The following is a 27,414-nucleotide window of genomic DNA, read 5'->3' on the forward strand; positions in this document are numbered from 1 at the left end:
GCTGACCTGGTCCAATTGCATCCCTAGGGCAAAGTGGTGAGTGTGAAAAAAATAATAGGAGTGCAATTTTTGACTTGGACATGCCAACTTGTCTGAATCTACTTTGAAAAAACTAGGTTTGGGTGAGGATTGTTTTATAATTTAATTGGACATGAATTAGCTAATGTCAACAATTTTAAATAGGTTAGATATAAGTTTGAGCAAATCTTTCAAAGTCATCCGCGTAGTTCAAGAATAGTGATAATCATAAAAGGACTAAATAATTAAAAATAAAATAATATTAGAAGAGAATGAAGATTATTTTCTTATTTTTTTCCTTTTTTTTTAACTCTCTCAGTTTATTTGGATTTAAGTAAAATAAATAGATCGAGCACGGGCTAATACTTTCAATGCGATCATAAATGGGTTGTGAATGTGTGAGTTCAGGTTTCTCAACCGACTTGGGCTATACAATCGTACAATCCTTTAACCTATGCCAAATCTGGCCCAACTTGATCCATTGCTATCCCTAAAAACCCTTGGATGTTAGACTCGGTTCTCATGGTAGGTGGAGCAAAGCTAAGCGTGTTCTGAACGTAAAGGTGTGAGTGAGATATGTCACCCTTCCAACATACTGCAAATTCCACAAATATCTGACCATTACTTGAACCAGTTAAGATATCACAAATATCTGAACCTAACTAATAACCTTCAAGTTTTCCAGTCCGAATCAGGTTAGTTTGCGGCTGAGTTAATCAGATTGGTAGGTAGTCACGCAAACAAGGACCTGAAGTGGATTTGCTAGCGGCAGAGATGCCTCGTTCAATGTTATTACGCTAACCAGGTTTAGGAATTTTTTTCCCCCCTTTTGACGCTAAGCAGCTTATAGAAAATGGAACTATTTAGATGATCAGAATACATGATCTGTGGAGCTTATGAAATTTTAATAGAGGGTCTAGTTATAGGCAGATCCGCTTATAACTTATGTGGACTAGGAAACCCTGCAGCATGGTTTTATTGGGACAAACCGCGGGCCAATACTAGTATTTGTGATTAGATTTAACTGAATTTGAACCCTTAGCTTGATGAGGACGTCAGAACTTGAACGGAAGGAGTATGTGAGGATCCGTATGGGCATCTTTAGTCCCACATCAGTTATTCGTTGGGTAGATCTTGGATGAGGTCCTAGGTTGTTACAGTATTCCTCCAGAAAAGGAATGGAGGACCTCAAAGCTTCTATACGATGTTCTTAAAGCGACCAGATTGTCTATTCAGATATCAGCCGCTTAGAATGAAAGCATGTAAGCTCCAATGGGTGGGACAAATTGGACCACCGACGGAGATGCTTATGAGAGCCTTGGAAGGAGGCTAGTGTGTTGCCTATTCAGGCAAATAAAAACATTATATAATCATGAAATGCAACTTTCTCAAACAAACCCAATATAACCGTAAATGCAGCCTTTCTCAACCATTTGGCATTTGGCCTCTTGCTTATTCTTCTGCTGAACAACCATGATGCTATTTCGTGCCATCGATACTTTCATTCCATTGATACTTTCTTTCCATAGGGAGGCAACTAGGTGTTTTTATGTGGATCTTGTAGTTAAGCTTGTCGAGGACTTCTTGCGTTCTTTTCTTTGGGAAGATTTTCTTGTGTTCTTGGCCATTGACCGTACTTGAGTATCCCTTTAAGTTGCTAAGTTCATGCCAAACGAATTCGGACAGGAATCTAACTTCTCCAAACATGGAACATAAAAAAATTATTAAGAAAAACCTATACATTCTGTTCGAAACAGTATATTGTAACGGTACAGTAATCATAAAAAATAATATCCCGATAAATATGCTTGAAAAGCCGACAAGCAGATCGATGCTTCAAAACATATTTGCTCCAAAAACACTCACAATCTTCTGACTGTAAGTGAAATTACATATAATTCCATCAGATAAGCAATGTTTATAATTGTATTCATTGCATCAATTTACGTACTACTCTTCCTAAATATTGTTAAATTTGATTTGTTTGGTGTTCGAAAAGATTAGAGTCAAGTTTAAGTGGTTAGATCTAGCAAGATTTGCTCTACCACTAACCCACAAGAAAATAATCCTACCCCGACTAATAGAGGCCTAGCATTAGACAATATCATCTGTCCATAATCACCTTTGAAACTTTTATCTTCATGGAGGTCGGCATCACCATCAGATAATCCAGAATGCATCGCCCATGCCATTGTTGGTGGAAGGACTCCGTACAATATTATCATGCAATAACCACACTAGATGCAATAATTATGGTATTGTTGAAAAAAACAACAACAAAATGATATGTGTCGAGCGACAACTTTAAAAAAGATAAAGCAATTACAACAAATTATGCAAAATAGTTATTGAACTAAACTCGTAAATGATTTATGAAATCACGAGAGAGGAAACAAAACATTGTAATTAATTCATTTCTAGAACTGCACTCATTAATTTCTGTTATCTTAATTTTGATCCATAGACTCTGGAGACTGCACACATTGACTTTTATCTAATTATGAACGCTCCTTTTTCAATCATAGATGTTTTTTTTTTCCCTTTAACTTCTTGAGAAGCATACAATCAACGGATCTGACACTTCAAAATTCTTAATCATGAAAAATAGCAGTTGTTCTATTGGATGAGAGGTTCTATTAGAATAAGTATGCACTTAGTCACTTATATGGCAACGACTAAGATCAGTTCGATGAACAAAACACAACAAAATATAGACTGTACTTCATTCTTGATGCATGCTGTGACATTGTAGTGAACAGGAATTATACAGTAAGAGTGTTATGGAGGATATGCCTAAAAGACTGAAGGAAAAAATATCAAACGACGAGGAATCATAACATGTATATCGTCGATAATGCATATAAATTTAGGGGAGATTCATCCTTAATTGCAAGTTTAAGAATTCATATAGGCTACGGAATTAAATTGCTTCACCAATGGTGCATGCTTCCAGAACGCTTACTGCAATGTCAGTCGCTAGGGAAAATGCATCCGGCACTACTACGGAGACGACTCAGACGAGCGAAGATGGGAGAATCACTAGCGAAGTTGCCAAAAGACTGAGCTTGCTGTTCTCCCACCATTTTCTTGCACTACAATTTCCAGTCCGAGCACCTTTTAGCTCATCCTAATTAACACCATCAAGGCCAACAAACTTCATCAAAGAAGAGCTGTAAGTGCAAAATCTTTGAAGGTCACTCTGAATGTTCTTTGCTAGCTTGAAACCATGGTATCACATTTCTCTATAAAGGAATAGGCAAAAGCACAGGAATGAGAATTTGCACACATGAAATCAATTGAGCAACAGAGTTTGGGATAAATGCAAAACATCGCGAACGTAAAAAAGTCGTTTGGATGATTTAGCGACCAGTGTTTGTTATTTTATGATGCCTTTGAGCTTAAAGATTACTATTGTTTTTAAAGTTTTTATAACTAACCTAGTTAGCCAATCAATTCATAGGTTGGCCAAGAAAAAAGAAAACACAGAAACGTTCGACTTACTTTTGTCCGAGCTGAAGTGAAAACAGAGAGATCGATGAGTTGCTCGATAAAGAATTGAGAGAATCCAAGGAGAGTGCCAATTAGTGACGTCTGACGTCCCAACTGCAAGAGTGAGAATATCTCTACCATAGGCAACATGCTGCTCCATCTTCCACTGAAACAATCCATCACTTTTAGTGTCTCCACGTATTAATCACCAAAGAAATAGATATCGACTACATGTACGTACTGGCGAAATGCTCTAGTTGTTCATAAAATTCGTGCATTTAGAACGTTGAAATCTCTCTCTCTCTCTCTCTCTCTCTCTCTCTCTCTCTCTCTCTCTCTCTCTCTGCTTTTTCCTAACTACCAATGTAGCATATATATCTTATGCATCGAAAACATAGCGATTAGATCACGTTAAGTTTTAGGGCAAGATTCTAAACATTTTATGCAATACTAGACTAAAGCGTGGAACTCGTAAGTCGTGCTCGAGCTCCATAGTAATTTTTTGACTCAAGCAAGCCCACTCAGTATATCTCAGATAACTGAGATAAGTTATGTATTTTTCTGAATAAACAAAAGAAATCTAATACTCAAAGACAGAATATATGAAAAAAAAAGTTAGAATTAGTAAGAAAAATAAAAATTTTAATATATTTGTCAATAGGTAGAAGGCTAAATATAGCTCATGACCTGACATACTTGTTTCGATCCCTCATGCTAGCTTAACTTTTTGATGACTAGAGATGGATGTGTTTTTAATCAACAACCAGATGCTTTAATATTTCCCTACCTTGCTAGAAGTATTCACCTAAAAAGCAGCTGGCTAACTTAAAACTATCCCATCAAATTCAAGAGCATATTATTTAATTACATTGAGAAAGAATAACAAGTTCGAAAAAATACCTAACCACCTTACATAAATAATGACAACCAGACCTCCAAGGGAGGATAACATTTTGAACACACAAAGGTATACGTAGTTAATTTAGTAGAAATTTATCTTTTGCACGTGTAACATGTTAATTCTAATAACGATATAATATTGAAACATGGTAAATAAAATTTACTTACGATGCTTGCCACGTAATTTGCATCGGCTGAATCGCTACAAACTTAATTGTCATAAATCAATTAAGAATTACGATCGAGCCTATGGGTTGCCTTAACATGACTTCACTCCATCGGACATTTATTTGGTCGCTTCTCATATTCTGTTCCTGACTTCCTGCTGTTAGATTTTGTCCGAGTGAAGTACTGCCTCCACTAAGATTTTGTGATGATCGTAAAGTCCGATACGTTCCGACAAATATTTTTCTTATGATATAGTAAGATATTATGATAGCGGTGGAGCATTCAGATTATCATATACGAATCAAAGTCACGTAGCTAGATCATTCTTTGGCGTTCCATGCAATGTGGGGATCTCATTAATGACCACAAATGAAGAAAAAAAATGCTTAATTACTACCTTGTAAGCAGGTCCACGGGGTCAGCACCGTCAAAATGCGAGGAGAGACCAAGCGCAATCCCATCCCAAACGAGTAAAGCGAGCAATGGCACAAGACTGCCTAATATTACTGAGAACCTCACGCGTGGAAGATCACGGCCAAGATATGCACAGATAACTGCGGAATCAAAATGTTGCCATCGGCTCATGTACTGCCGTCGTCACCAGCTATTTCATGTTCAAACCATTCTAGTTACCAGGTGCGATGTCGTGATACACGAGCGAGAAGATGACCACTGGGATCGTTGGCGAAACCTTTTCCCAGTTGGATATCTCCATTGGATATGATCCGCCACCAAACGAGATCGCCCCAACCTCAATAGCCACCAATAAACCTGTAAAACATAAGAATGAATGAATGAATAAAAGAAAAGAAACAATGATCATATCCAAGCTAGCTAGGGTTGTGAGATCTGTTAGCATCCAAACCTATCATGCATGGAAGCTGTCAGCCAACGATTTACTTGATCAGTTATGCGAGTCCCTCCAAGCAATATGAGGAGTGCCAGGAGGAGGGTGAAAAGGTTGCCTGAGATGGAAGCAGGGAGGTCGATGAAGCGCGAAAGGACTTCCCCTGACTTGGACGTGTAGGCCACCATGGAAGTATAAGCCAAGAAGAGGTAGGTGATGGTGGCCAAGTTCCCTCCCCACTCTCCCAGCGTCTCTTGGGCCGGCCATTGTCCTGAGAGACAGGACCTCCAGATCGCCTTGATGAGGGGAAGCGCGGTGAAGAAGATGACCTCTGTTCTGCGGCTGAATCCACAACCAAACAGAGGGGAAAACAGGGAGAAGTTGGGCTCAAACAGAGCTTTGTGTTTTTCTTTCAATTCCTGGAAAACAATGAAGAAGAAGGAGGCGGCGCTCCTTCACGACCTTTTATACATAACCACCCCCTAAATCCCTAATCACAATCCTAATCAAACAGACTCCTAATACAACTTAACTCAAACCCTAAACAAGCTTAATTGGAAATTAACTTGATTAAACAAGGACTCAGTTAGACTCAACCTTAACCAGAAATTAAAAAAAACAAATCACCTAATCAAAGCTCCATGCTGGGTTTCATAATGGTCCTGCATCAGTCCCCTCCACTTGAACACAACTCGTCCTCGAGTTCGTATCAGGATATAACTGCTCTTCAGGATTATGGTATTCATAGATATCAGCGACATTAAAAGTCTTTGAAATTCCCATATCATCTGGTAGGTCCACAACGTAAGCATTGTTATTGATCTTTTTCAAAATTCTGTATGGGCCATACTTTCTTGGCTTCCATTTGCTGTAAGTTCCCACGGGAAATCTTTCTTTGCGCAGGAAAACCATCACCATGTTGCCTTCTTGAAATTCTTTGTGCCTTCGATGCTTATCTGTCGTTGATTTGTATCTAGCATTTATGTCCTCGAGGCGCTTCTTCACCTCCAACTGTATAGCTTGAACCTCCTCTGCCAAATGTTCTGCAGCCACGCTCTTTCCCAAAATTTTCGGTAGGCGCGCCAGATCCAATGCGTGCTTTGGTGCCTTTGAATAGACAATGGAGAAAGGCGACCTTCCGGTTCCACTATGGACAGCATTGTTGTAGGCAAACTCTGCTTGGGCCAAGGCATAATCCCAATGTTTCGGGGTGCTCCCACAAATACAACGAATCAAATTACCCAATGTCCTGTTAACCACTTCCGTCTGTCCATCAGTCTGAGGATGCGCAGTGCTGCTGAAATTTAATGAAGTGTCAAACATCCTCCATAGAGTAAGCCAGAAGTGACTCAAAAATTTGGAATCCCGATCTGACGTTATAGATTGTGGTACCCCATGCAAACGAACAATCTCCCGAAAGAACAACCTTGCAATGTGGGATGCATCTGATGTCTTCTTGCAAGGGATGAAATGCGCCATCTTGGAGAACCTGTCCACCACCACGAAGACTGAATCTACACCCCTTTGTGTTCGGGGAAGTCCCAACACAAAATCCATCGACAGATCCTCCCAAATAGCATTTGGCACAGGTAGAGGCATATATAATCCAGTGTTTTGCGACTGTCCCTTCGCTGTTTGGCAAGTATAGCACCTTTGAATAAATTTTCCAACATCTCTTCTCAGCTGCGGCCAATGATACCTTTCCGTGAGACTGGCAATGGTCTTGTCCCGACCCATATGCCCACTAAGACCGCCACCATGAAGGTCTCTAATCAGCTTCTCTCGCAATGAGGATCTGGGAATACATAAGGAATTGCCGCGAAATAGATAGCCATCCTGAATGTTGAAGTCTCCAGTTGCTTGATGATTTGTATACTTTGCCCATACATCTTTGAAATCCTCATCTTCTGCATACAACTCTTTCAAATTTTCAAACCCCACGACCTCTGCCTGCATGGTAGTCAATAAAGCATGGCGACGACTCAAAGCATCTGCCACCCGATTCTGTTGCCTGGACCGATGCTTCAACACAAAGGAAAATTTCTGCAAGAAGCTTACCCATCGAACATGCATTCGGTTCAAATTGTTCTGATTATTGATGTACTTTAAGGCTTGATGGTCGCTGTACAGGACAAATTCTTTTTGAATAAGATAATGCTCCCAATGCTTCAACGCCCGGATGATGGCATAGAACTCTAGCTCGTAGGTTGTCCATTTTTGCCGTGCTTCACTAAGTTTTTCACTGAAGTACTCCACAGGCCGTCCTTCTTGGGTCAAAACAGCCCCCATACCAACCACAGAAGCATCACACTCCACTTCAAATAGCTTCTCAAAACTCGGTAATGCTAATACTGGTGCAGAAGTGAGCTTTTCTTTTATCAGTCCAAAACTTGCTTGTTGCTGCTCTTTCCATTGAAATTGGCCCTTCTTCATGCATTCGGTGATGGGAGCGACGATGGTACTGAAGTTTCGAATAAAACGCCGATAGAATGTCGCTAACCCATGAAAGCTGCGAACTTGGCTAACATTGGTAGGAATCGGCCACTCCCGTATTGCCTTTACCTTCTCTTCATCAACCTGTATGCCATCAGCCCCAACAACAAATCCCAGGAACACCAAGCGTTTTGTAACAAAATGACACTTCTTAAAATTAACAAACAACTGATTCTTCCGTAAAGCAAGCAAAACTGCTCTCAAGTGCTCCTTATGCTCAATTTCATTGCGACTATAGATCAAAATATCATCAAAGTAGACGACGACGAACTTTCCAATAAATGATTTTAGTACCTGATTCATTGTTCTCATGAAGGTGCTCGGTGCATTGGATAGGCCAAAAGGCATGACCATCCACTCATATAACCCATCCTTCGTCTTGAACGCCGTCTTCCACTCATCACCAGGGCGAATCCGGATTTGATGGTAGCCGCTTCGTAAGTCAATTTTGGAGAAGACCTTGGCTCCTTCTAACATGTCGAGCATATCATTCAAACGGGGTATGGAAAACCGGTATTTTACTGTTATCCTGTTGATCGCACGGCTGTCCACACACATACGCCAACTCCCATCCTTCTTCGGCGTCAAAAGTGCAGGCACCGCGCACGGACTCATGCTCTCCCGGATCAGTCCCTTCTTGATCAAATCTTCAACTTGTTGCTGCAGAATTTTGCTCTCCTTGGGACTCATGCGGTAATGAGGCAGATTGGGAAGACTTGCACCAGGCACCAAATCAATATGGTGCTGAATATCTCGCATGGGAGGCAGTCCATTTGGTAACTCTGCAGGAGTGATGTCTTTGAACTCTGTCAACAATTCTTTGAACTCCTCGGGCACCTGCTGCAGGATAGGCATCTCTGTCCCCTTAACAATCAACACCATAACCTCTTCAGCCCCCTTGAGCTCCGCCATGAACTGCGCACCAGAAACTGCAAGGAAAGACTTCCCCTCCACTTGAGAAGTTTTGGGGGTAGGCTTCTCTTTCATGGGCACCAATAGAATTTTCCTACCCTGCCATCTGAACAAGTATGTGTTGTCTCGGCCCCTGAATGTAACATCTGTGTCATGCTGCCATGGACGCCCGAGTAGAACATGACATGCATCCATATCCACCACATCGCATACCACTTCATCCTTGTAGTACCTCCCGATGGACAAGGGCACCCTGCATACATTTTCTACCCTCGTTTCAGCTCCTTTCTTAATCCATCCAATCTTATAAGGAGACGGGTGCTTTTCTGTCTTCAATCCCATTGCACGAACCAACGCGGAGGAGACAATGTTTTCGCTACTGCCGCTGTCAATAATCACGTTGCACACAGTTTTGTTGATAGTGCAGCAAGTCTTGAAGATGCTGTGGCGTTGCGATTCTTCTTCACTCTTCGGGGCAAATAAAATTCGCTGAACTACAAAGGAGGCCGGAACTCCCTGATCCGGCGCCGTCACCTCGACGTCTTCATCGTCGGTCTGCCCCTCTTCATGATCCTCCTCCTCATGCGGCATTTCTTCTTCATCCTCAGCTTCGACTACATGGACTGGCCGTCGCCTCGGACACTCGTTAGACCGATGCCCCACCTCCTGACATCTGTAACATTTTATAGGCATGGGTCTCTCGTAGGGGTTGCCACTACCTTTTGGGGCCGCCTGCTGCCTGCTGAAGTTTTCGGCTCCTATTGACGCGGACGTCGGTGGAGGTTGACTTGTGGTGGCCGCCCCTTCAACAGACTTCTGCTTTGCTATGGTGGGGCGCGAGGACGATGCACGATTCATGGGCTGAGATTGGTGTGCCTTCCGTGCCGCCTGGGCCTCAAGTTTTAAGGCTAAACTTGTAACTTCCGTCAGACTCCACACCGGATATAAATCTACCTGATCTCGGATGGCCGGCTTCAACCCACCAATGTACCTTGCCACTTGCTGATTTTCTGTTTCTGACAAGTTGTTGCGGGCGTTGAGGCGGTTGAATTCATCAGTGTATTCGGTCACCGTCCGGGGGCCCTGTCGGCAGTTCTGGTACTGATGGTAGAGTGCCTGCTCGTAGTCAGGCGGGAGAAAACGGCCACGCAAATGTTGTTTCATCTTGCGCCAGGTGGTGATCTGCATCTTTCCTTGCCGTAGACGGTTATGTTGCAGTTGATCCCACCATGCAGATGCTCCTCCCTTCAGTTTATACGCGACCAGCTTCACCTTCTTCTGATCTGGGATTTCCATATAATCGAAAAATTTTTCTACCTCGGCCAACCAATCCAAAAATCCCTCAATGTGAAGATTACCGTTAAATGCAGGGAGATCCACCTTCAATCTGAAATCAGGGGAGCCCCTATCACGAACGCCCCAAGGGGGCCTGTTCCTCACGGGTTCCGCATTCCTACCTCCTGCAGGGAACCTGTTCACCCGTGGACGCGGCTCCTGTGCTTCGTAGAATACTCCATCGTCATCCGGTGGCCAGCCGTCAAAGGCCATATCCCCAGGGGGTCTTCGGTCGAGTCCACGGAGCCCGTGGCCCGCACGGTCTTGATTCCTCCATGGACGCCGCCCACCAAGCTCTTCCTCCGGCGGCCCCTCATCCGGACAGCGGTGGTAGAAGGGCCTTCGGTCCCGTTCGCCCCCGATGAAGCCGTACTCGCCTGGGTGCAGATGCGGTCCACCGACCGTCCCATAGACCGCGGCTCCCTCCTCTTCATCGGAAGACTCCGGAGGAACTCGCTGGCGCCGCTGATGGGGTGGATCTCGCACCGGTGCCGGTGGACCGTGAGGGAGATCCTCGCGAGTCTGCACACGCTCCCGGTTGGGATCCACAGCGCTTTCGATCCGCATGGCTTGGAGGTTTTGCTGGATTTCACGCACGGCTCCCTCCAACCCGCGGATCGCTGCCCAAAGGGCTTGTTCCCCGTGATCGCTGTCGACGGGGCGGACACCTACGCCGTTGTCATCCGCCATCGAAGCAGGAGGCGCCTGCTCTGATACCAACTGATGAGGGGAAGCGCGGTGAAGAAGATGACCTCTGTTCTGCGGCTGAATCCACAACCAAACAGAGGGGAAAACAGGGAGAAGTTGGGCTCAAACAGAGCTTTGTGTTTTTCTTTCAATTCCTGGAAAACAATGAAGAAGAAGGAGGCGGCGCTCCTTCACGACCTTTTATACATAACCACCCCCTAAATCCCTAATCACAATCCTAATCAAACAGACTCCTAATACAACTTAACTCAAACCCTAAACAAGCTTAATTGGAAATTAACTTGATTAAACAAGGACTCAGTTAGACTCAACCTTAACCAGAAATTAAAAAAAACAAATCACCTAATCAAAGCTCCATGCTGGGTTTCATAATGGTCCTGCATCACGCCTCCTTCTCCCTCATCCTTCCTCTCCTCCTTCCTCGATCAGTCGAATGTTTATTTCGGCTAGCAGCTGGGCCTCGATCACCAAGAAGACCCAGCATACGATCATGGATACCGCACTGGGAATGAAACCCTGCATCATATTGCCGTCGGACGTCAGAATCTGACGGTACCGAGCTGAGGCTACTTGGCGCGTATTAACAAGCCAATAACAGAGTTTATAATTAAAGATATCCAAGTATAAATCTCATTCATTAATTGATGATTTGGCCTTGGACCGAGTTTTAAATCCTATCTTTCTTTTTGTAGGTCAGTGAAAAGCACCTCCCTCTACTAATCATGATTTGTTTGAAGGAGGTGTTCAAAAATGGTACTTTTCTCTTTTTCCATCTCTTATACCCACATTATTGTTTTTTTTGTTTTTTACATTTTTTGGATATATTACGGAAGGAATATCATCAAATAAAATTGCTTAGATTGTCTAAATCGAAATCCAGTCGGGTATTTGTATGCCATTGTATATCTTGATGGCAAAACAGAGCAAATGCTAAATATTCATATCATCTATGAGAGAGCGCGCGCGCACACGCACGCACACAGAGAGAGAGAGAGAGAGAGAGAGTACAGCAGGAGAGGTTCTCTGAGGGAGAGCAAGGATTCCTGAGCCAATGCTGGTTCCGACGATCAGTGACACTGCTCCAACGATGGTTCCCTTCTTTTCCGAGCTTTTGGCACTCGATGTCTCCGGTGGACGATCCGAGCTTGCTTTGGCCTTTGCTATGAGCAGCTTTCTCTGGGGCTGGGCCATGACTGTCAGATTCTCGCTACGAAGCTTGATCATGGAGCACACGCAGTGGCTGCCAAAGAGAAAGCTCATATACCGGCTACGATCGATAGAGAGCGGAGGTAAGTTGAACGCAGGGGGAATGGGAACGTACTGCTTCACGTCGATGTAGGTTGCTGGCTGATTGGCGTCCTAAATGGACTTAAGAGTTGGAGAAGATTCGATTGCTCCGGGAATAGGAGGGAGTCATGCATCCGATGCTCATCTGGGACCATGAGAAGAAGAAAGGGAGGGGGGAATATTTGTAAGAGATTCTGCTATATATGGGAGTTGGAGAATCCCTCATTGATAAGTATCTAGGGAGTTGGAGAATCCCTTACAGATAAAAAATCTAGGGCTCGTTTGGTTCGCGGGAAGTATTTTCCCTCCTAGGAATATGATTCCTGGGAATCAGATTCCTAGGAAGAGGATACCTAGGAAAGTACTTTTGGCATGTTTGGTTAACCATGGGAAAATGACAAATTTCCAAAGTGCTTATGTTTGGTTGACCATCCACTTTCCTAGGAAAGTTATGTATAATTCCTATTATGCCCTTAATAAAAATTAGGTCTTTAATGCTGAAGGGTCTTTTTGGGAAAAAAATAAAAAAGGAGTGATTCCCACCTCATGGGAAAGTAACTTTCCCATGTTTCTCATGGGAAAGACTTTCCCATGAAATGTGGGAATCATAATCCCATGGGAATACAACTTTTCCATCTCTCTCCTTTGAAAACTCCAACCAAACAAAAGGCATTTCATTACTTTCCCGTTGACCACACTTTCCCCCCTCCTTTTCCTGCGAACCAAACGAGCCCCTAGGGAGATGGGTCCGCGCACACAAAAAAAAAAGGGTGAGTGGTTATAGAATTTTTTGGGTAGGATTTATTAAATATTTCATTTGAAGTGATAAAGATATAGGCTACGAGGATTATAGATATTCACTCACCATAACTGAATGAAGCATTTTAAATGGCTGATGAAATGATAGGTTTAATTTCGGTCCATCTTTCTAACTTTTCTCTTACATTTATAAAAGCTTTCATTTTCTTTGCTTCAATTTATTTAACATGTTCAACCATAATTTTTTTATAAAAAAAGGAAAATTTCGTATGAAATGTTTAACGAGCTCCTTCTATCTTATCTTTACAGTTATATTCGGATGCCCAGCGAATTGATTTAAGTGGATTGTGGAGCATCAGAAAGGAGGACTCAAAGACGAAGGTGTTTGATTGTGCAATAGTTGAACATCGAGCCTTAAGAAGCGTTTAACGTCTAAATAACCTTTTCTTCTCAGAAAAGAATAAAAAAAAAGTGAAAAACCGTTCCTGAGAGCACCACATCTGGAGAGGATGTCTTGGAGATTTCAGCAGATTACAATCCAACTCTGGACTTTGGACGAACTTGGCACGGTATCACAAGAGCTATAGCTCAAACCATCAATTCCAAAGCAGCTGTCCAACGCCGGCATAAAACTCCTGTAGGATTCCACACCAGTGTGTTTCATGTCTGAAGAGCAGCACAAGGTTCTACTTCCAAATGGCTCGAAGTAACGAACAATCAAAATAACATAACATATCGGGATGGGGAAGTAGAGATGAAATAATTGCAAATATGCTATCCCACCAGGTAGGATGGATGAATGAAGTATACTTACACTATAGATTAAAGGAGTTGATCCACTTGAGGACAGTGTAATAGGAGAACGAGCAAGGTTTAGAGCCAAGATTTGAGTAGGGGAAGGAAATAAGGAGAAATGCTCTGCATTTTTTTTAAACTATTTTGTTTTAGAAAAAAAAAAAAAAACAAGAACAAAGAAACAACAGATCGCAAGAATTACAATAATTCAATCCTACCGGTGGTAGCATACTTCCAACATATAGTTGAGGTATCAGCACAAGGCTACTAGAAAACTGTTTGGTATATTGGAGAATACCGACAACAGATTGCAAGAACCAAAGTAATTCAATCCTACTGGTATCATACTTACAATATATAGTTGAATGAGGCATCGGCACGGCCCCAGGTATTAACTTCCTAAAAACAGCAGTCCAACACCAACAATGGCATTTGCAAAAGCGGTCCAACCAGTTGATTTTTTTTCCCCTGAAAAAACAGATGACCATCAGGTCATTTACAATAAGAATTCTTACAAACCCAATCCCTGCTGCCAATCACGCCTGAGACATGACTGGAATTTCAATATCAGCTCCATCTAGTTCAGAAGTTGGAGGTGGATGATTGGTGCTTGTCACTGGTCGAGTTGTCGGCAGCGTCCCTTGCGACCTACGATGGTTTTCTGACCCAACAAGCCGTCTTCTCCTCCATCTCAATAATTCAACAACAATAGACCTCATACTCATTGCAACACCAAATCCAGCAAATGTGGCAAGGATGATCGATATGACTTTCTGCATATGAAACTGCACTTGCAAATGAAAAATGGATTGTAAAAGATCCAAATCATTCATATGGAATTAACTTAGAGCATATCGGCAGATTCTCCCACTTACATATGAGTTGAAAAGATGAGCAAAGAAAACGATCAGCAGAAACTGAACTATTGCATAGACCCAAATACATCGTTTCTTCACTGCATATTCCAATCACAAAAGAAACCATCATAACATATCTGGCAAATTCTTAGGTCTCTTACTGTAGAAGCATTGTATTCTTCTGATGAACTATAGTTTTGCTCATTACCCAACGTGGATGAAGTCAGAGATGCAAAAAGACCCAATATGCAAGAAAAAGGCAAAGATATGGCTAGAGCAGCAGTACCATTCTCCACAACCTGCCAACAATGCTAGTCATGATGATGCTAGGTTAACAGAATAAAGAAGCCTTACAAGTTGTGTATCTTACCAACATTTGTTCGAGGAAGCAAAAGTAGGCAAGCATGCTTACAATTACAAGGATAGGCATGTCATGCCAGACCCTAACAACAAAAAGCAGAATAAATCATTATAAACATACACCAGAGCAACTTGTGGAACAAGCAATGCTGAGTTCATTTAATTTCATAATGAAAACTTGTGAGGTTACAGTTGATACTAGAGAACTATCTTCAATCCTCAACTCATGATGCTCGAACTAGGGGAACACAAAGGTTAACTAATTCACAAAATTTGATGAGTTTGTTGAATGCAAAAATTTTTAAGCAATTATCATAAGGAGTTGTCTGGAAAAGAAAGGTCAAACCTCATGAATTATTAAATTGTTAGGTCTCACATGGTTTTAAAAATTTTGCTAATCTGCTAGAGGTAAAGCACTCTGGAAACACATAAAAATGAGAGGTGACATATTGACCTTATCTTCAACTGATGACGATTGCTACAATTTGATGAAGAAGGCATAACTAGATTGCCATAAAGCATCAATTAACACCACTGTTACTTATTTACTGAATTTACCAACACTGAAGCACAAGTTCTCATTAAATAGAATATTGGTGGAGATTGCAAGCACATAAACTACAGAACACATTATAGGTTTTATGAACTCATGGAAACACTCTTATGCATATAGTAGCGAGATTTTCATCTTGACTGAGATCTCGATATGTATTGGTATTAGGCAGCCACTGATACGATCGACCTTATTATCTCAGTTGATAAAAATAAATACAACCCAAGATATCGGCCAATAAGATGTTGATATATCCACTAAGATTTTCCAATCACTTTTTTAACCACCTTAAATAGGTTCTTGAATCAATAATCTCAAAATTTATGCAAAAGCAGTTTATAAACTCAATTTTACCATATCAGCGTAGATTTCAATATCTCAATTTTACCATATCAGCTGGGATATTGGAAAATATTGGCCTTTTCCAAAACTTGGCCACCTTCCACATCAGCCAAGATAAAGTAGATCTACACACACACACACACACACAGAGAGAGAGAGAGAGAGAGAGAGAGACTAGTGGTAATATATGGGCATCCATACAACGGTCCTAATAAGGTCAGTTCTGACCAAACAACTGAGGACCCGACACAAATGATCCAAGCCGTTGGATGTAATCTAATATATCTAGACTTCTTCTCGTCCAAAAAAAAGTGATTTGGAGATCCCTAGTCCATACATCTAGTAGTCAAAAAAACATGCATTGTTTTGTATTTTTCAATTACCTATTTTTACCACTAGATGCATAAATAATGCATAGGCTAAAAATCTCCAATTACATAATTTGTTGGCAGAAAGTAGTTTAAAGATCGTAGATCATATACAAGGGCTTGGATCATCGATAGCTAGACCCCCGATTTTGTGATCAAAACCGACAATATTAAAGTAAGTAAGTAAGTAAGTAGATATTTGGCTATCTTTAGCTTAGATGATTTCACTTGAAAATATGACAGAAAAAGGTTGAGAGATAGAAAGGTAGGCAGGTGACTAATGCATGCAATGGTTCTGATACCCTATAAAAAGTTCTTATGTCAATTTTCTGTCACGCCCTGAACCCAACACCCGGGTCCGGCCACACGACACGATCCTAGAGAATATGCTAGGCCTGAAAATTTAATACAACCTCAATATTACTAAACAATAATGATCTCAATTTATAACGAACAATAAAACTGGTCCAATTACAAAATTTGATCATCCAACTAGTAACAGTGATGCTCTATCTAATCATCTCTTTTCCATATGATCTCAACCATAGCCAAGTACTACGTAACCTACAACTCTGTAAAAGAGAGAGAGAAAGGGGGATGTGAGCATTAAAACCCAGTAAGAATTCCGAACCGCTACACCATAAGTAATAAGAAAATAATCAATTAATAATGCCAGATAACTGACTGTTGTATCAATGGTCGGAAAACTCATAAACAACATGCATAGAAGTTCTCATTATCATCTTTTCAAAAAAGCGCGTGCGCGCACACACATATATTATATAACCAATTGTTCAACGACAATTTCTTATATAATGTTATCCGTTTCTCATTAACTTGATTTCAGATTTTTTACTAATTTTATTTTCCGTCTTTGGACTAACCAAGATCATGACTCAATCTAAGACTGATACCGTACCACTCTATAGTTCACAGTGGCTATCCGACCCGCGTTATAGCCCTTGGTGACTTTCCATGCATAAACTTGTGGAGGCTTTCCATGTGTCAGCCCATGGGCGCTATGACGAGAAGTCCAAACCATATCTTATCTGTCTGATTTATCTGTTACTCTTGTCAAATCAGTTATCACATATACAATGAATTTCTCTCAAATTTAACCAATGCAGCTATGGTGATTCTTAATACAAGGATTCTTACCTCTATCACAATCCAATGCAGCTACAACGCTACCAATCCATACCTATCATGTCCAATCAATTTAATATCAATATAAAACCAACTTATCCTTTATCAATCACTCGCCATATTAATGAACCAATCTTTCAGTAATTACCTAATTTTAAAGTTCTAATATTTGAATTACTCATGTTCTCTATTCTCCTTTAATTAAAAATTAAATACAAATAAAAAGTCAGGGCCTTACCTCAATTTAGAAATTAGAGAATTTTCGTTGTGCTTCTTTCTATCCGGATGACTGCAGCCCCATACAAAACTAGAGCTGACTATGTAAATAGATTCATATAGAAAGATATACGAGGCCAGCTAGATAACAACATCCAATTGTTTGAATCAGTCAGTACAGCATAATCCAATTTATCTGATCAACAAATATATATCCAATCAAAAAAAAGATGATAGATCAGGAATTATCAATTATTGGTCCAATGGTAGCTAACAACAGTCAGATGCAGGACGGAGAGAGTCGACTAGGTAGCAGCATCCGACAATCCAAGTCAATTCGCTCTAGCCGATCAAATTAGTCAACTCATGAAACAAAAATCAAACTATAATACAGGTAACACAATAAAGACTAATGATGATAGAGTCCAATGGTCGGAGTAGGCTAGCACGACGGATGGTCGCAGCGACGCTGGTCTAGGACCTTCTACTGAAGTCAACCAAGTAGTAACATCCGCATGCTTGGATTGATCGGATCTGAGTAGTCTAACAAGTCAACTCAAGAGCAAGAGTCAGACTATAGTATAGATATCTCAATAAAGATTGATGATGATGAAATTTAAACATGCTCAGTAAGTGCCATGGTGGGGGCTAACATGCTGCATGGCTACTCGAGGTGATCACAATGATGTATGTTCAAAACCCTTTACAGGGTTGACCAAAGAGCATGGAGAGAAAAAAGGGAGAGAAGGATTTTCTATTAGCCCACGTAAAAGTATATAGAGAGAGAAAGAAGAGAGAGAAACTAGAGAGAGGAGAGAGAAAACAAAAGAAGAGAGAACTGTGAGTCTCTCTCTCCTTCTTGGGCGGTGGGAGGTGCTCGGCATCGGCGGCGGCGGTGGCCAATCGTGGCCGGCGACCCCCAGCGGTCGATAGCCCAAGGCGTGCCGGTGGCGTTCCACTCTTGGCGACAACCAGCCGAAATAGAAGAACAAGGCACCGAAACAAGGAGGCCCTATTTATCGTCAATCCGGCGACTTGCCGGTCGAATTCAGGGTGGAAACGATGGCCTAATAGCCGAAAGGAGGAGAAGAGAGGAGTAAGCAACAAGGACTTACCTCCAGAGAGCTTTCCCAGTCGGATCAACGGTGACATCTCCGAGCAATCCCCCAAGGTAATATATGCAAAAGTCCTTTCAAAATCGGCGGTGAATTTGGTGATCCATGGTGAGGCTCGAAGAAGAGGTGAGGTCCCTTAAATAAACAAGGAGGCTAGGGTTTTCTAGCCTCCGGCAGAGTCGAAAAGGAGCCGGAGTCGGTCTCCTCTTCCGACTCAAACAGTGGTACTTCGTTCCCTTCTTTTTTTTCTCTCTTTGGGCCTATTTCTATTATGGGCCTGGCCAAAGGGCTGGGTCTTACATTTCCCAATTACATGGTGGCCGCTTTCTTGCCTCATAAAGAATACTCTATCTCTATCATCTAGTCATTCTTTGGTATTTCACTCATCAGCTTCTCTCTCTCTCTCATACATACACCCCAATTTTTTAAGATCAGGAGGAGCTAATACCCACCCTTCTATCCTATACCCACCTAACCCTTTGAGGTTGATTCCAACCAGAATCAAACCCCTACCTGCTTGCTCAAGAGTCAAGGCTGATGCCATTAAGCAAGTGCTCGGTGGTCATATGCACACAATTTTTTTATGAAAATTTTAAGATTTTAGATGTGAAACCTATTGAAAGCATTAACCTGAATTGCTAGATGAGATTCAAGAAATATCTTTTACCAAATGGAGGTGCTCCCATCATAAAGTTACATACATCGGTTGATAAGGGAGACCAATGATTAACTTGTGTTTTCTTTTATTTGCCCCTCTAAATTTACCATCATATTTTGATTTTGTTTCCACTAACATATATTTCATACATGCACATTTTATTTTGCATTTACTACAATATCTTTTTTCCCAAAGATGCACTCAAAACCTTTGAAAAACAAAGCCTTTGTTTTCCTATAAGACTCTTTTATGCGTAAGGCCCAGAGGTGCCTTAAATGATAAGCCATAAGTGCCTTCTTAGATGCCCGGTAGGCTATCCACTAAATATAACATTTTTGGTGATAGCTTGGGACTAGTTTATCAAGAGGGAGACGGGTTTATCCAATTATGAGAACTTTGGCCATGGCTTTAAATAATAAGATGGATTACCTTTTAAGATCGAATAGGTTGTCCAAGAAAAACAGGAACTAGTTACCTACATCAGCTCCCCTTTTACTGTTCCAATCTCATTCAACAACTTTATTTTCAACTGTATCTCTAAGAGGGAGCCTTGCCAGAATATCTTCCGGGACTGAGAAGATCTTCCAGAATCCAAGCAGGAAGTAACCATAATCATACATTTTAAAAGATGCATTATGATTTCTATCTTAAAATTAAGGTCCTGATTTTCCTAAAAATGCAAGAATTTTCTAAATACTATGAGCTTCCAAAGAAGAGGTTCCTATATTCCCAAAAGACGGGACTTCATTAATGCTGTAAGGTGTTACTACAGAATTCTAACCGATCGTTTAACATTTACGACACCATATTAAGTGCCACAATCAGTAATTTCAGGGCCAGAGTTATTAGTTCATGGAAAAATGAAGAACCACATATTGATTATGATGTATGTTAATAAAACAGAATACTCGTTTCTCCAATACGTAGTTCACTTATAACAGCATCCTCAACTTGCATGTGCCTGTGTAAAGAAAGGAAAACTTATACATCCTAATAAGGAAATGCAACAAGTTTGCAATTACTTGCCTGCATCTATATACTGTTGTTTGATTGGAGGTATTGCCATTGCGTGTAGCAGATGTCTCAACACTTCGTCTCCGTAACAGGGTAACGGGTAGGTTCTGAACCTCTTGCTTACAAACTTCGCAATTTCTGTTACCCTTGATCCTAAACCACTTCATAGCACATTCTTGATGGGCTAGGGCAAGGTCACCTTTGCAGTTACATTCCAATTTAAGAGTATCACTTCCTTCACACAACTCAATCATACAAATTCGACAAACAGCCTCTTCCTCAGGTATATCCTCACCATCATCACCAATCTCTGAATTATGAAACTAGACAAAACATAGGTTGGTTATCGATGATAAAGAGCAACTATTACAATGAAAAGCAAACAAACCCAGAAACTATGCAAGAAAATCATTGGTGTTTCCATCTATTTCAATTTGCTAAGCTGTTAGAAACTATAGGCTGAGAGCAACTGCAAGAGGATTTAAATCTAATAATCCACAACAGAAACATCAATAAAACTATAATATGTTCTTCTTTAGATATTGTTACTGTGATGAATATTTTAGTGTCACATATTATGACCAATAGAATGTGTGACGTACCACAATCTATAGCAGTGATGACATCTGACATAGCAGCACTGGTGCCCACTAATTGTGGTGTAGAAGGAATTACTCGAAGTACACCGCCTAAAGAATCCATCCTTTTAAAACTCCTTGTTTTGATACCTTTAGCATTCAAGGGTACTGAAAGTGAACGAGATATATGCCGTTGAAAATCTTTTTTCTGCCAAGGTCAAAAAGTTCTGTCAATGTTCAATGAAATAACATTCAGTATGTGCATGAATTCCAAACAATCCTCAAGTTTGTGTCTTGGCATGCTCAGATGAATAAACATCTATGTCAAGGTGATTCACATGCAGATGTATGTGTGCATTTTACAACATACTGATGTATCCTATTTAATGTTTATATGTTCTTTAAACATGTATTATACTCATATGCAAGGACTAAAGTGCCCGTGCATAATGTATTGTTTATTTGCAGTTATTTGACATTTTTTCCTTTCTATATTTGCTCAGGTTCCTTTCTTTCAGTGACCAAATCAAGAATAAAGCCGAATCATGCCCTTAACTATTTTCCTTTTCGCAGCTAGTGTATGGTCTTTCTAAACACTTGTTGCTTCAATCATTGCTTCTTTCAGGAGTCAGTCTAATGGTGTTGGCCACCATGGAGTCTCAATTGCTCTCCTTTGTTTCATGGACAGCCCAATCTCCAAGTACATCAGGTATTTTTCATTGTACACAAGCATAATACAAACACTACATAAGGTACTTTACTTTGTATACAAGAAGATTTCATGCACATACAATAGGCTTTTTATGACATGGTTCATGAATAAAAGCCACATGGTCCTTTTTCCTGCCCACTTTAGTTTTATATATCTTACCAGACAACCATATCTGATGAGAATGCATGCAGAATAAAATCTTTAAAGAATTCAACCTATTTGAAATATGTAAGCTGACCAAGCCTGAGTAATTTTAGGGCATATAAAGAGAGTGTGGCGATTTCTCATAAAAAGCACATCTGTGAGAAAAACTAAACAAAAAGAAAAGGATAATGTGCATGCACAAACATATACAAGTACTCAAGCACAAATGCACATTGCATAATATAACTTGTCAAATTTCATTCAAAATGAGAAAATTTGTATAACTAAGAGCATGCTCGTCATTGATGGGAAATGACTTACTGCCAAGGAGATGCTATCATTTGCATTAGCTCCGTGAAAAGTATTATCATGTAGAACTCCGGGTGGCTCAGTTGGCAGGGATGATGTTCTTCTCACAGTAGGGCTGAATATCTTTGTAAAAGAAAATGACCTCAAGACAGAAGGTTTCTCACGCCTTCCTCGAAATGATGCCTCCACACCTTGAACATCATCTTTCTCAATTTCTGAAGCTGAACTGCGAAATTTGAAGCTTAATCCTGGCAGGAGATTTTTTATGGAGGGTCTAGCTTTAGATGAAGATGGACATGGTGAAGCCTGTATTCCTGCAGATGCAGGACTGCATATGGGGAGATTGTTCACTCTAGTGGAAACAGAACCACGTGTTGGAGATTTATTTTTTCTCACTAAATTCATAGAGTGTGGGGGTATCTCAATGGAAAGGTTAGGTCGTTTTCCTTGGTGAACAGATGTAAGATCTTCAGTTACTCCACTCATTCCACCATCATCCTGGGAAAAGAAAAAGAAGAAGAAGAAGATAAAGAAAAGGATATAAGTATCCTCCTTCAATAATAGTACTACAAGAACATAATTCCCAGAAAAAGGACATTTTTAGATACATTGTACCCACCCCAAATTTCCGGAGGAAAAAATGACAGAGGCAACTTCTACATGAAATTGAAGAAATTTTTAGCAGTGAGTTGGAAAAGGATCCAATAAATCATTAGAACTACAAAAATTGCCATAATCAATTTTTTTTAAAGAGAAGAAGAATAAGAAACCATTTCATTCTTTATAATCCGAAGGTATAGGCTTACTTATCAATATGAGAGATGCAAATGGTGCAATGCACCAAAAAAACTTTACTAGATATCAGGGGAGGAAGATACAAAAGGGAGAGGGAGGAGAGAGAATCAGAAAGAGTGACTATCCTATTAGTACATGAAATCCAAGTTTCCTCAAACTCTTCCTCACAACTGGATCCTGTTTTATTTCATACTGTTTACGAATCATAACTTGATTCATTTTATTTCATATATATGCCATTAAACAATAACAATGTAAAGGACTGAAACATGAAAATCAGGTAACAGAATTAGCTGATATGACTCAAGGGAGGATATATAAATCTGGAAGTCCTCTAATCAAAGGACGGGAAAGAAAGGATAAAATTGATCGGATTACCATGAGTGAGGTGGCCCCACCCTGAAACAGAGGTATACATACAAAGAGCGACTGAGTATGTCAATCTCCTGCCCTTCTTTAGTGACGAGAGCTGGGAATGAGAGGCTCTAGCAGAAGCCATCCATACACTTCCTTACTTCGAGAAATCACCAACCATGATGGTAGAGTGAGGTTCCATCCAAGAAAGGCCTAAGGACAAAAAGGCAAGGGAGTGTTTTAGTAGCACATGCTACCACCATTGGTTTGGGCTACATGTTTCAGTTGATTCTCTCCTCTCAACCATTCCACTAGCATAAAGAGGGCAAATTTTGTTCTACTGCCCCCAATAGAATATCAACATTTGTGAAAATGATTAATGCTCTTTCATGAGTTGGCTGGTGCAAGAAGAAATGATATTAGTCATATTAAAAGCAATAATATGACAAAAGAATGAAGTAGGAAGAAAGATTGATATCACAACCCAGGACCTCATCCAAAATGGCTAGCCGAAAGTTATTATTTGGGTTCTTTGATCCTGTATAAGTACCCAAGATCTATCCAGCAAATAACCGATGTGGAACTAAACATACGCCCGCACAGGTCCTCACATACTCCCCCTGTTCAAGTCCTGACGTCCTCGTCAGGCTAAGGGTTCAAATCCAATCAAATCTAATCACAAACACCACGATCGGCCCGTGGTCAACCCCAATGGATCCGTGTTGTAGTGTTCCCTAGTCCACATAGGTTATGAGTCAGGTTTGCTCTGATACTATTTGTCACAATTCAGGATCTCACCTAAAATGGCTAGTTGAAAGGTATTATTTGGGTTCCTTGATCCTGTATAAGTACCCAAGATCTACCCAACGAATAACCAATGTGGGACTAAACACATGCCCGCATGGATCCTCACAATTGAAAAGTTGTAATCAGTTGGGAATTGAACATAGACAGAAGGTAGCCAAAAAAGTAATTATATTAATCATAAACAACTAGTGGATTTAAGTATGAATTTGGTAAGAATAAAGTGGCGTCTATGTTCTTAATGGATTTCATCATGTTCCTGGCATTGAACATTGACAGTGTAATTCATTCAGCAGTTTCAGCAAAATGTTAAAGGGTAAGTCATAAGAATGAGTTACTAGAGCATGGCTGCAATTTTTCCCATTCAGCAAAAACAGCAAGATAGGAAGAGAACTAGAGTCTGACTTGGACTCCCTGGCTTCCTTGAGTGAGATTTAGATGAAACTGCCCATTCCATTTGCCACTACCATATGGTGCCTAGTGGTTGACCCAAAACCTACATGACACTCACCTACCCTCATGTATTGCACCAATCACTAACTGCCACGTATGATGAAGAACTGATTAGGAATCGGTGGCAACACTCAATTTGTGTGAGTGTGAGAGAGAGACTCACAAAGATCCCATACTCTTACATTATGGGTCTATCCAATTTGTTGCAGCTGTGCCTTGTCTATATAGTACAAGGCTGGTTTTATATTTAATTTCAGCTTTCAACACCTCAGCAATTTGGGCTCCTACGGAGGTACTAATAGCCACAATAGCTAAAAAGGTGTCATCAATAACTGCTAAAGGAAAACCTCAGGATAAGGGTTTGTACGAGGGAAGGGTCACTTTTTCTAGGGAAGTGGATTTATTCGCTTCAGGAATTCAAAGATTTTAGGGGTTTGCCGCAAATAGTCACTCTTTTGTATATATCTCAACATTGTCAAACCATGGATATAGCCTAGTTTTGTGTGAACCATGTCAAACATTGTCAGTTTTGTATTATGAATTTTCCTTGATTTGCTCTAGCATTTTTGTTGTGAGTTTTCCTTGACTTGCACTAGCATGTTTGTTATGGTGTTAGAGTGAAGGTTTCATGATGGCAACAAGCACAATCTCTCTTGTCTCAAGATGGAGAAGTTTCACAACAAAGTTATTTGCGGTAACGGAGGATAAAAGATCCAGTACACCAATCTTCCACAAGACACTGTAGAGAAAATCAAATTTAGAACTAGTCAATAAAATTCTAGAATCATAAACCTTCCTGCATCTTGTTGCAGACTTTAGTTTATTATTTGCATAGTTACAAGCAATTTACTGTGTGGAGCATAGACTAATATTACACAATTTTGCTTACACAATAATATCTCATATTTTATAATAAAAACTACCATGAAGAACAAATTTGTGTTTTGACATTAACACATCGTGACACATGCATATTGCTGACACTAACAATTTTGTACATATATGTGTGTTTGTATGTGTGAATGTGTGCATGTGTGTATGTGTGTGTCTGCATGTATGTATGTCTGCATTGTGTGTATGTCTGCATGTATGTATGGATGTCCATATGTCTATATGTATATGTGTATGTCTGTATGTGTGTATGTCTGTATGTATGTGTCTGTATACATGTGTGTCCGTATTTGTGTGTGCAAGTGTGTATGTATGTGTGCATGTGTGTATGTGTGTGTAAGTACATGTGTATGTATCTGTGTATGTGTGCATGCATGTACGTATGGGAGGAAAAACCACCATACAAAGCTCTAGTATAAGTACAACTAAAAGCATCAGCATCTACAAGATGGGGGGGCTGAGTAGGAATGCCATTATACTGCCTCTTCCCAACTCCACAATATGATTGTGAATCTCTTATATAGTGGTAGTATTCTGAGAAGATTCCAAACCTCCTCAAAAATGCAAGACTACTCAAGATGGTGAAAACTGAAGAATGTTCTAATAATATTGCTCCATATAAAACTTGTAGGTGCATACCAGTTCTATACACATCGATATATGCAACATTCACCTATGCAGACCGACATGAATGATACATAGGCATGCAATCCTCTATCGTTCTACCAACCTGCTGACATAATACTTATCGCAGACAAACACTTAAAACCACCAAGTGCATTTAAAATAAAATATGATAATGTCAGTCTCTCTCGACAATTACATCCAAGAAAAGCATGCATATGTCGCCTAAGGATCCAGCACAATACATGGCAGGAAGTTTTCACTCATTCAATTAATTTCTTGCAGAAAACTACTAACTGGAGTGCAAATTAATTTGATTCAAACATGTCGACGCGGCAGTTTTCTAACCATTAGGCATCGATCCACTTATTTTGGGGCCGATTTATTATCAGTCTATATTAATCGAACCTCAAATTCAATTGACATCGCGCAGGCTGCGGTTGGTAAGGAAGAGGGGCATAAGCTAACATATGTGATCGAATTATTTTTAAATAATAATATTATTTTTTCCGAATTACTAATTCCAAGAGACCCAGCTCTTTCTTTAAAGGACCGAGTCGTCCCAAAAATATATTAAGAAGATGAAAAAGGTAGAAAGGAAGAGCAGCATTGCATAAATAAAGCATACAAACAGAAATTGAAGAGAGCTCCAGGAAATCCTATTCTTCATATTTCACAAAATCATCTGTCCATGTGCAGAGGGAAAATAAAAGGCAACATATCTCCAGAGGAATTCTATGCACGGAAAGTGAAAGAATATTAAAGGGGGAAAAAGAGGAAGACAGAAAAAATAGAGCACTTCTTCATCAGAATTACCTGTTCTCGGGAACCCATGGAAATCAAGAAACCGAGCAGCCGCCGCCGCCGCCGAGAACCGGAACCGAATAGAGTAGAGGTCTGGTGAGTTTTCTCAGAAGACCAAGTCCGTGACTGAAATTACAAGTGCCACTACCTCCATCCCCTACCCTCTCTCTGCTCTCTGCTCTCTGCTCTCTGGCCGCTTGCACTAAGCAGCGTGATGATGGTGCAAAGGAAAAAAGAAGGGGCGGTGAGAAAGGGAAGACCACAAGAGGATGTTAACAGGTGGCCGTCCCTTCCCACAGCTCCATCCATCGTCCTCTTACTGTTAACTGTCGACATCCGATTCCCATATTTTTTTTTTAACAAAAAAAAAGAAATTCGAATAGGTGGAAAACAGGGAAAACGGCCAGCAATTTTACGATCAAGCCCGCACATATCTCAAAGCTCTCCGAACTCCTCCTCACGGTGGATTCGAGCGAAGGGAGGGTTTTTTTTTTTTTTTTTTTTCGCAGGAAATATACAACCCCTCCCTTTCTGAGCCTTAAATCGCAAACTCGGCGCGTTGGATATTTTGTGGCGAGAGCTAAGCAGCATTACAGTGGCTGTCAT

At 40.6% G+C, this 27,414-nt stretch overlaps 1 protein-coding gene and 1 pseudogene across 7 annotated transcripts; both read right to left on the minus strand.

Moving 5' to 3' along the window:
• Positions 1-1,921: 1,921 nt before the first annotated feature.
• Positions 1,922-12,243, minus strand: LOC148714484 (uncharacterized; annotated as a pseudogene). Its single transcript, XR_015976836.2, has 8 exons — positions 11,879-12,243; positions 11,257-11,386; positions 5,449-5,718; positions 5,209-5,350; positions 4,973-5,129; positions 3,520-3,673; positions 2,981-3,145; positions 1,922-2,255 (listed from the first exon to the last, which is right to left on the minus strand). The product of XR_015976836.2 is annotated as an uncharacterized LOC148714484 (transcript).
• Positions 12,244-13,300: 1,057 nt separating this feature from the next.
• On the minus strand, positions 13,301-27,132 carry LOC103708403 (uncharacterized). 6 transcript variants are annotated; one of them, XR_015976835.2, is made up of 9 exons: positions 26,821-27,132; positions 22,096-22,581; positions 20,943-21,126; positions 20,353-20,650; positions 14,939-15,011; positions 14,777-14,867; positions 14,587-14,666; positions 14,064-14,496; positions 13,301-13,551 (listed from the first exon to the last, which is right to left on the minus strand). XR_015976835.2 is itself a non-coding variant. In XM_026805152.3 (9 exons), the coding sequence occupies exons 3-9, from the start codon at positions 22,567-22,569 to the stop codon at positions 14,248-14,250; spliced, it is 1,449 nt and encodes a 482-aa protein (XP_026660953.1). In that variant the 5' UTR covers positions 22,570-22,581; positions 22,703-22,739; positions 26,821-27,104; the 3' UTR covers positions 13,977-14,247. The 6 variants fall into 6 exon arrangements, 5 of the variants coding, with proteins under 5 accessions (XP_026660953.1, XP_088575395.1, XP_008791528.1 ...); XM_026805152.3 differs by lacking the exon at positions 13,301-13,551 and adding an exon at positions 22,703-22,739 and having other exon boundaries at positions 13,977-14,496; positions 26,821-27,104; XM_088719269.1 differs by lacking the exon at positions 13,301-13,551 and adding an exon at positions 22,703-25,228 and having other exon boundaries at positions 13,977-14,496; positions 26,821-27,098.
• Between the last annotated feature and the right edge of the window lie 282 nt (positions 27,133-27,414).

The sequence above is a fragment of the Phoenix dactylifera genome, chromosome 3 (genome assembly GCF_051530095.1).
Source record: "Phoenix dactylifera cultivar Ajwa chromosome 3, Ajwa_hap1_PhDact_Kaust_v1.1, whole genome shotgun sequence".
Taxonomy (NCBI): Eukaryota; Viridiplantae; Streptophyta; class Magnoliopsida; order Arecales; family Arecaceae; genus Phoenix; species Phoenix dactylifera.

Excerpts from the sequence above, each read along its gene's own strand:
- LOC103708403 (XM_008793306.4), bottom strand. Across the intron at positions 21,127-22,095 it reads ATGATAGCATCTCCTTGGCA|AAAAAAGATTTTCAACGGCA; the intron begins GTAAGTCATTTC and ends TGACCTTGGCAG. Across the intron at positions 14,497-14,586 it reads CTCATCTTTTCAACTCATAT|TTTCATATGCAGAAAGTCAT; the intron begins GTAAGTGGGAGA and ends TTGCAAGTGCAG.